The 10,020-nt window shown below is 54.9% G+C and overlaps 2 protein-coding genes across 2 annotated transcripts in view; both read right to left on the reverse strand.

Annotated features, from left to right (window-relative positions):
• Positions 1-998: 998 nt before the first annotated feature.
• On the reverse strand, positions 999-2,905 carry VOLCADRAFT_87682 (uncharacterized protein; the record flags this gene model as incomplete). Its single annotated transcript, XM_002947452.1, has 4 exons — positions 999-1,027; positions 1,086-1,257; positions 1,451-1,600; positions 2,864-2,905. The coding sequence occupies 4 exons, from the start codon at positions 2,903-2,905 to the stop codon at positions 999-1,001; spliced, it is 393 nt and encodes a 130-aa protein (XP_002947498.1).
• Positions 2,906-5,624: 2,719 nt separating this feature from the next.
• The window catches only part of VOLCADRAFT_87683 (uncharacterized protein), a gene marked incomplete at both ends in the record, with an annotated part of 6,588 nt that continues 2,192 nt past the window's right edge, over positions 5,625-10,020 (reverse strand). Inside the window, 7 exons of the mRNA XM_002947453.1 lie at positions 5,625-5,867; positions 6,061-6,210; positions 6,647-6,757; positions 6,984-7,941; positions 8,570-8,817; positions 9,115-9,181; positions 9,343-9,401. Of these exons, the coding sequence (XP_002947499.1) occupies positions 5,625-5,867; positions 6,061-6,210; positions 6,647-6,757; positions 6,984-7,941; positions 8,570-8,817; positions 9,115-9,181; positions 9,343-9,401 (1,836 nt within the window). The remainder of the gene's footprint in view (positions 5,868-6,060; positions 6,211-6,646; positions 6,758-6,983; positions 7,942-8,569; positions 8,818-9,114; positions 9,182-9,342; positions 9,402-10,020) is intronic.

Here is a 10,020-nt window from a genome sequence, read left to right on the forward strand (position 1 = left end):
CTAAACAGATAAGTAAGAGCGGCAGAGTGCAACTCTTCGGAGGCCCCGTGCATTGGCCAAAGTAAATGTACAAACAAGCAGCTTGTGTATTTCATAGAGAAATGAAAGCAAATTATGTTGGCCTGCTGGTGGCAAGTCGGATTGCCCATGCCGGCAAATGGTAACACAAGCTGGGTGTTCGAGTTATCATACGCCGTCATCTCAGAATTCCATTGTAAGATACGCGGCAGCTTTCGGGATGAAATTTAGCGCGAGAGGCGTTGATGTGACTTTTGAGGTCGGTGAATGGAGGCAGCTAAACTTGTTTGTGCTCATACGGTCTTTCTTAGCTACATGCGAGATACCTTGCAATAGAGAATGCTGTATAGTACCTATAACGCGTTTCAGCCAGGCGAGATATTATGTTTGGTCCGTTACACACACACACACACACACACACACACACGGACATGGGCAATCCTACAGGTCGGGGCCCCCCTGGGCGCTTCGCGCTGGGGCCCCGCCCAAAAAAGGGGAATTAACTCCTGAACCGCGTACAGCAGTATGGATCCGGAGACGCGCTTGCTGTCCACATGTGGTGTGTCATGCTTACGTACTCCAGCTTCCACAATGTCACGAGTATCAATCAGATCAGCTAACGTCTCAATGAAGAGTCCAAACAGCTCCGTAGATAAAGGGCACCCTTGCTTCATTCCTTGCTTAAGCTTAGACTCAAACTCTCCTCCCACTTTCTCATTCACATTAATCACCATGGACACCTCCTGTACCTTTTCTCAGAGCATCGATGCTAGATATCTAGCATGATATACGTGTATCTATAAGCACGTATATATATGCATATATGCATGCACATCTTGACTATGTGACTGTGTGCATCCCTGCCTCCCCTTTAGCTGTTTCCCGCCAGGCAGATGATGAACAAGCCAAGGCTGGCAAGCAGCTTGCAAACAGTTTCGCTCGCTTAAAGAAATGCAGGTATATAGAGTTAGTGCATGTTATTAGTTGCCAACAATGGTGGCTAATCCGACTGCGGCCACAAAGGGTAGGTCTAGACCACAGATCTGCCACCGCCAACACTGCTTCACTGTTGAACTCCAGCCAGACCCCCAGCACTGATCGGCTGAGGAAGTCCGGGGAGCTCAGCCCCGCACGTGAGGCTGCTACCGAGGAGCTGACTGTGAAGTTAGTCATGCCGGGGCAGGTGTACGTTGGAGAGGTGTCCTTGGAGGCCTCAAAGATAGGCACGACTACTGTAGCCTGGGGCATGCAAGGAGTGATAAATCATATATACATATATATGTCAATAGACTTGTTGCATTCAGGGAGGGGAGTAGGTATTCGAACAAACATACAGGTCGGAGAGGCGACACCCTTGATGTGCACACACATTTATGCACCTAATGGATAGCCAGCAGCAGCCGACACATGCACGCAAACCTTCAGCACCCACTGTGCTGCCAGATCCTCCGCCTGACAGCAGCAGCTTGACACTCGTTATCAGCGGGTCCAGGACTCCCCGGTTGAGCAGGAATAACCCCACTGCCCGGACCTGGGAGGCACTGGTGGCTGGAAAGGTCACCTGCAACAGCCGCTGGGAGGCCTGCAGGCAGGCGGGTGTGGAGCAAGCTTGCTGCAGCTGCGCAGCACACACATTGAATTTTGACAAAGTTGCCCCCCAGCAGGATATTGAACATGCTCCTGTACACCGTTCACCAGGGTGCTTGCTTCTTTTAACTGAAGGCCCTCGGGCTTCTTGTAATATGCCTTTGGTGTCAATTTCTTGCCACCATGCACACCATGTACGTGTGCCTGTCTCCGCTCTGGACTCTTTGGTGGTGTTTTCCTTCCTCGACGGCAGCTGGCTGGCTTGTGCCACAAGCGCTTGGTTCAGCCATCATCACCTAGGCGGTAAGAGCTTCAACTGCTACGGCAATCACGCATCTCATGCACGAGTCAGCCATCATCTCAAGTTAGATCGCTCTGGGAAAAAGGGGGCTCAAACTTCCATAAAATATGGCTTCGAATTCCTTTTCCATAGACTTAGGCCTCATTTCTTCCATGAAATGACACATCCTTTTCCTGATTCTTCCACAAGAATATGAAATGATGTTATGGAAGGCTCCCAGAATCCATAAATTAGGGCCTCCTATCAGTCACCAAAAATGCGGATGGTCTCTGTCCCAATTCAGTTAATCAATGAGACACCACATCGCGCTCCTGAACCAGGAACGTTCCTGGTTAACCAAGCCCTGGACCTTCACCGCACTACTAGGAAGAGACACCAGACGTCAGCAGTAGGTTAGCTAGCCCAAAGGTTTAAAAAGAAAAATCATCTCATCTCAATCTCATTAGATCATTAGTTCTAATTAGATTGGTGGTGGGGGCCCAACTACCCAGTGTAAGAAGGGTTCAGCTCCCTTGGCATCTCCCTGTACTGTTTGCCTGGTGTTACACCTAGTGGGGGCCCAACTACCTACGAGGTAGTTGGCTGTTATAAGAGCCGGGACACGGGGGCTCACTCCTGCAGCGCAACTTGCTGCACAACTTGTCCGTGGCCACATGGATAGACCGTCTTGGCACCGTGGATAGGCCGTGCACGTGGATAGACCGTGGGTGGAACTGTTATCTTCAAACACGGTCTGTGCAACAAGTCCTTACCAACAAACACCATTCATTAATTATGCCAGATATGATGGAAATCAGCTCAGTGTTTACCCCTGTTGCGTTCATGTATGTACATTAGGTAGGTAGAGCCCTTTGATGAGTAGATACCCACCTTGCGTGATGCTGGCACCCATGCCAAGGATGCAGTGGGTCAGGTGCACTCGGTGATTCCGAGCACTGCAGTGTTGGGCGGACCCACCACCTTCTTGGCTTGCTCAGGGTTCTGCTTTATCATTAACATACATGCACATGCGTTGCCAGTCGGCCGGCTGGCCGGCCGGCGGGCAGGCAGGCAGGGCAGAGAAAAGTATGGATGGGATTTGCTGTAATAGCTGGCCGCTGGAAACGGCTCTCAAGACGTTGGCAGGGTGCTTAACACGCATAATGGCTTCATACCCACTAATGTAAGTATAACAGCTACTAGATTAATACCTTCCTCTACCTCGGGCCCTTATGGCCACATTATTATTGGCCTTTTATCCGCAGACCACCTACTTTCGGCAGCAGCAGGGCCCTAACTCACACCACGTCATGCCCATGTCATGCGCCCTTTGGTTTTCACGTGCAGAGTCGTCACAATCAGCAAAAGCTACTCTTTACATTCTGACAATCAGACCGTGCCAAGAATCGTCATGATGGTGACCTAGCCATCCCCTGCTGCAATTATGTGTAATAATGTCTAACATGTAGAGGAGGTTGAACCGGCACCTTGAACCTAAATATGTATATACGTTATCCAAAGTCCCATACCATTTGTCGAAGCTGCGCCTAAAAGAGCCTCCCGAGGTACTGGGATGATAATTTAGTGGGTTTTATATGTCGATGCTAGGTGTGCCGCACTACTATGTGACTTATACATATAAGGATGGCATGCATGCAGTGACAAACAGGGCGGTCGTGATTCTGTGGTGACATCGTGCTTACATCCGCAGTTGTGGCGTTGGTTGCCCAAATAACTGTTGTAGGAGGGAGGTAAGGTGGTGGAGAAATAGGGACTGGCGGCAGTGGCAGCCGGGCTGAATTCAAGACCAGCGGTGGTGGCGGTAGTGATGTACAGCGCCGAGGGGGTTGGTGGGCTGGCAGCGGGGGTGGGAGCACCCTTGGTGGTGGTGATGGTGGCGGTAGTGGAGGCATTGAGGAAAGCTTGGGCCGCTTGGGACGCAGCGGGGGTGATGCCAGTCCTGGTGATGGTGAAAATATATCACGAAGTGGAGAAGGTGAAGTGGGTAACAGGGGTGGTGTGCTAGGGGATGGTGCAGGAGGGGAGGAAGGGTGTGAGGAAGGAGGAGGTGGGGAGGGAGGTTGTGGGAAAGGTGGTGGGAGTGAGGGGGGAAGGTATGGAGGAGGTGATGGAGGAGGCGACTGCAAGGGGCAGGTCTTTATGGCTCCGACCTTTGGGTCAGACGGCGAGCGGGAAGCTGTCATGGATGCCTACAAGTAAACGCCGCCTCAGGCGGAAGTCCATACTTGCAGAAGTATGGGCGGGGGTCGTAGCACAGGCTACGACTGGGATGCTGGTCCCTGGCTCGCGGAGCCCCGTCATCGATTGGAAGCATGGATCAACGGTATGCCATTCCGGGACTGGACCGCGCCATTTCGGAACTGGCTGTATGGTTCATGGGATGGCTGCATCCCCCGCTATTTAAGCGGACGAAACTCTTCAAATCGGTGTCTTCCAACGCCACCATCCAGTTGTGGTTTGGTTAGATATAACATCATGGCAGGCGAGGACGGGCTGGGGACGGATCCCTGTCAACCGTGACGGTAACAGCACTAAGGGCGGACCTTGAGAAATGCCGTATGGATCCTCTGATAATTCTGCTCTGATGGTGAATGTGCATCACGAGGTTGAGTATGCTCGCAGGCTTGTTACACAAATCGGGCTTAGCTGCCCACCTCTGATGATACTACTCTTAATAATGTTGGTCAATACGCTCACAAAGAGTTGCTTCGAGAGCCAAACGACAAACGTTTGGCATCTTAGCACTCACACTTATGGCGAGGGATCAACTGATCCGTGCCCGGCCTTATCGCATGAGGCCCTATCCTGGATGTGTAGCGTTCATCCGACTAATGATAGATGAACAACAACTGAACATCCTCAAACCACAACGGAAAGCGCCTTATACACCAGTCATCCAGTGCTCTAAGTCTCAACTGAATCAAGACGCGACTCATCCAAATACCTTCGGTTGGCATAACCACCTGCAGATAGCGACTAACTCGGTCATGGCACATAACTTGTGTGCTTCAGATGTTTTGGCGTGACAATAAAGATGACGCCACATAAGATACCGGAATTCAAAGTGTAACGACTTATTGCAACAAGTCCAATTGGACAGCTATCAGATAGGGAGGCCTTGGCTATATGTAATAATGAGTGTAGGCGCTAGGTAACAACGGTCCTGCACCAGGCACATCGCCAGCAGGGTTGCATAGGGAAGCGCATACAGTGGTGAGCACCAGGTCTGCACTCATAGTCCACTTGAACATAAAGGAAGCCTATACTAACTACCGTTGATGATGCTGCACGAGCAAATACAGCAGGCGGCCAGCGGAAGTCTAGGATTCTGGCATTCATTTTATGCCTTTTTGCTTCTATGTGCCTTCCTAAGTACGACACCTCTGGTTATCTATGTCTTATCTACTTCATCAGGAGCCTTCCCAAAGCTCTTCACTGAGCTAGCTTCATCATCACGCGCGAATGTAACAACGGTGTGCTTGCGTAGTTTGCATTTAATAAAGTAGTATGTGTAATACGTATGTGCACATCATCGTGTTTGCACCGTGCTTGCAATGTGCAAAGTTATGCTTACATCCACGCAGGCAGGTACAGCTGGCATGAACACACAGCGGCTATCCAGCAGACGATATCCCCTTAAGCTTGCACACTAAGCGACGCCATGGAGCCAATGCTTGGTTGCAGATATGCAAGGTGGTTTTTTTGCCAACGATGATGGCTAACTTAGTACTACAGTCATTCCGACTGCGGCCACAAAGGGCAGGTCTGTCACCGCCAACACTGCTTCACTGTTGAACTCCAGCCAGACCCCCAGCACTGATCGGCTGAGGAAGTCCGGGGAGCTCAGCCCCGCACGTGAGGCTGCTACCGAGGAGCTGACAGTGAAGTTAGTCATGCCGGGGCAGGTGTACGTTGGAGAGGTGTCCTTGGAGGCCTCAAAGATAGGCACGACTACTGTAGCCTGGGGCATGCAAGGAGTGATAAATCATATATACATATATATGTCAATAGACTTGTTGCATTCAGGGAGGGAAGTAGGTATTCGAACAAACATACAGGTCGGAGAGGCGACACCCTTGATGTGCACACACATTTATGCACCTAATGGATAGCCAGCAGCAGCCGACACATGCACGCAAACCTTCAGCACCCACCGTGCTGCCAGATCCTCCGCCTGACAGCAGCAGCTTGACACTCGTTATCAGCGGGTCCAGGACTCCCCGGTTGAGCAGGAATAACCCCACTGCCCGGACCTGGGAGGCACTGGTGGCTGGAAAGGTCACCTGCAACAGCCGCTGGGAGGCCTGCAGGCCAGTGCAATGGAGGTTAGCTGTGAACAGCAGGGGTTGCAGATTGGACTGTGGATCTCAGCCACAGTGTCCTCTTCTGTTAGGGCTGGCTGCTGCTGCCAGGTACTCAACCTTGCAAGAGCCCCATGTGCTAATCCAAGCGAAATGTAACTGGCCGTGCTGTAATTTGTGTACATGATCCCAGCAGCGGCAGCAGATATATCCGTAGGTATGATGTACCAATCATTAGCTAGCTATCAAGCAAGGGCAAGCAGACGCACGGCTACCTGTGAGCGTGTGCATATGTTGCTTGCAGAAGCAGCAGGCTTCGTTTGGAGGCGAATTCCGTACATCAGTTGGTATCTTTACCGGAATCATGAATTGGTATGCTGTCATGGCTGGTCTGCAAAGTAATACTACTAGTGGACGGTGAAACCAGGTCAGTATGTACCTTGCGTGATGCCGGCGCCCAGGCAAGGAGTGCGGCAGGCCGGGTGCATTTGGTAATTTGAAGCACCGCACTTCTTGGAGGACCCACCACCTTCTTTGCCTGATCGGGGGCCTGCTTACACACGGAAAGAGCAGGAAAAACACAATACATGCAACAGTGGGCGTGGCATATAAAGGGGACAAATGGATGACATGGATGCTGTGATAATAACGTCGCGACCGGCATACAAAAATCTGCATAACCATGATGAACCATTACTTCTTCCTAACTGAACGAGCTATGTATGGCATCTACACCTACAACATCGACACGCTTGAGACTTCATGTAATAGCTTACATCTGCTGTTACAGCATCTGTTGCCCATATAATCGTCGTAGGAGCAGGTGGTGGTGCGGGTGAAAGAGGCAGTGGTCGTGGTGGTAATGATGGGAATGGCAGCGGTGGTGGTGGTGATGTACGGCGGCGGGGTGGTGGTGGCAGGGTTTGGCGGACAGGCGGCAGCAGGGGAGGAGCTGGGCTCGGTTGTGGCGGTGGTAATCCGGGCGGTGGTGATGGTGGCGGCGGGGACGGTGATACTGTACGGCGCCGAGGAGGCGGTGGCAGGGGCGGGTGGTCTGGCGGTGGTGGCGGGAGAACCCTTGGTGATGCTGATGGTGATGGTGGCTGTAGTGGAGGCACCGGGCTCAGTGTAGGAGGGGGCTTGGGGGGCTTAGGACGCAGCGGGGCCGGTGCAAATTGTGGTGATGGCCATAAAGGTGAAAATGTACCAGGGAATGGAGAAGGTAATGGAGATGGTGGTTTAGATGAGGGTAAGGAGGAAGGGGATGGGGAGGGAGGTGTTGGGGAAGGAGGAGGCGAAACAATGGGGGGAGCAGCAGATGGTGGCGGATTAGTCAATTGTGGTGAGGGTTGAAGGCCTGGAGCATGGGGTGGAGGCGATGGCCTAGATGATGTGGGCAATGGAGTGAGAGGTATCTGTGGAGGTGGGCTGATTGTAGGGTTGTGCACAGGGCTCGGCGGCCTAAATGTTTGAGGAGGTGGCGGTGGTGGGGGAGATGGCCGTGGGGGCGGAGGTGGAGAAGCCATAGGGGCTGGCGGTGGTGATGGAGGAGAAGGCACTGGGGGTGATGGTGTTGGTAATGGAGGACTTGGAGGTGGCCTTGGTGGTTTTGGGGGCTGAGGTGTTAGTGGGGGAGGATCCGGTGGCGCAAGCGGAGGCTCTGGTGGACCAAAGGGTTTCTGGACGATAGTAGCACCGGTTGCAGCTGCCAGAGCAGCGACAGTCATGGGTGGGCTGGGGGGTGGGCGAGGCGGGCGAGGCGGGCGAGGTGGCGGGCTGGGTGATTCTATGACACCAGGACTGTTAGGTGGTCGAGGTGGGGGTGAGGGTGGAAAAGGTACATCAATGAACTGGAAGACGTCGAAATCAATCTCTGCAGTCGTCGTAGTCCCGACGTTAGACGGACGACGTTTAGTCGTTCCGTCGTCGGGACGGAGACCTTAGGCTGCGGGGGGCGTCCGTAGTCGTAGTCCCGACGTTAGACGGACGACGTTTAGTCGTTCCGTCGTCGGGACGGAGACCTTAGGCTGCGGGGGGTGTCCGTCGTCGTAGTCCCGACGTTAGACGGACGACGTTTAGTCGTTCCGTCGTCGGGACGGAGACCTTAGGCTGCGGGGGGCGTCCGCGTGTCTGTTCGGAATTTCTGGAGAGTCGCCCTTTTTCGCCGTGTCGTGCGCGGTTTCGGAGCTGCGTCGTTTTCGCTAGCTCCGTCGCCGTGTGGGAGCCGCGGTCGCCGGTTCGCGTCCCGTCGTCGTCGCTTTTTTTCGTTTTTTCGCACCGCACCGCACCGTGCCGCATCACACCGCATCGCACCGCACCACACCTGGGCCCGCGCAATGCGCTCCGGAGCATCGCCGCGCACCGCTTCGTGGTGCGCGCTGGCTCTGTCGCTGTGTGGGGGCCGCGGTCGCCGGCTCGATCCCGGCGCCCGCGCGTCTTTCTTTTGTGTTTTTCGTTCGGGAGCGCTAGCTTCGTCGCCGCGGGAGTCCACCTCGCCGGTCGCTTCCCGTCGTTGTCGTTTTTTTTCTTTTCGTTATGCAGCGCACGGCACCGCAAGCCGTACGTCTTCCTGCGTTCGTGCGCTACGGACTGCACCGCACCGTGCCACACCTGGGCCCGGGGAGTGCGCGTCGTAGTCCCGACGTTAGACGGACGACGTTTAGTCGTTCCGTCGTCGGGACGGAGACCTTAGGCTGCGGGGGGCGTCCGCGTGTCTGTTCGGAATTTCTGGAGAGTCGCCCTTTTTCGCCGTGTCGTGCGCGGTTTCGGAGCTGCGTCGTTTTCGCTAGCTCCGTCGCCGTGTGGGAGCCGCGGTCGCCGGTTCGCGTCCCGTCGTCGTCGCTTTTTTTCGTTTTTTCGCACCGCACCGCACCGTGCCGCATCACACCGCATCGCACCGCACCACACCTGGGCCCGCGCAATGCGCTCCGGAGCATCGCCGCGCACCGCTTCGTGGTGCGCGCTGGCTCTGTCGCTGTGTGGGGGCCGCGGTCGCCGGCTCGATCCCGGCGCCCGCGCGTCTTTCTTTTGTGTTTTTCGTTCGGGAGCGCTAGCTTCGTCGCCGCGGGAGTCCACCTCGCCGGTCGCTTCCCGTCGTTGTCGTTTTTTTTCTTTTCGTTATGCAGCGCACCGCACCGCAAGCCGTACGTCTTCCTGCGTTCGTGCGCTACGGACTGCACCGCACCGTGCCACACCTGGGCCCGTGCAACGCGCGTCGTAGCATGGCCGTGCGCCCTTCGTCGGGCGCGCTAGCTCCGACGTCGAGTGGGAGCCCGGGTCGCCGGTTCGACCCCGGCGCCGGCGCGTCGTTGTGTCATTTTTTTTACGTTTACGTTGCGGCTCGCTGGCTTCGTCGCCCGGCGCCCGCTTTCTTATATTTTTCGTTCGGGAGCGCTGCCTTCGTCGTCGCGTGGTTCGTTTTTCGCGTCGTCGTCGTTTATTGTTCATTTCTTTTCGTTCTGGACCGTGCACTGCACACCGCGTCGTCCCGGACTGCACTGCTCCACGCCTGGGCCCGCGCAATGCGCCCCTGAGCATCGCCGTGCACCGCTTCGGTGTCCGCGCCGCACCGCACTGCACCGCGTTGCACCGCACCGCGCCACACTGCGTGTGGCAGTGCATCGCACTGCACCACACCTGGACCCGCGCAATGCGCCCCGGAGCATCGGCGCTCACCGCTTGTGGTGTGCGCTAGCTCCGACACTGAATGGGAACCGCGGTCGCAGGCTCGATCCCGGTGCGTGAGTTTTTTTTGTTTTTTCGTTCGGGACCGCTTACCGCACCGCACCGCACTGCACCGTACCGCACCACGAT

The sequence above is a fragment of the Volvox carteri genome, assembly GCF_000143455.1.
Source record: "Volvox carteri f. nagariensis unplaced genomic scaffold VOLCAscaffold_6, whole genome shotgun sequence".
Classification (NCBI taxonomy): Eukaryota; Viridiplantae; Chlorophyta; class Chlorophyceae; order Chlamydomonadales; family Volvocaceae; genus Volvox; species Volvox carteri.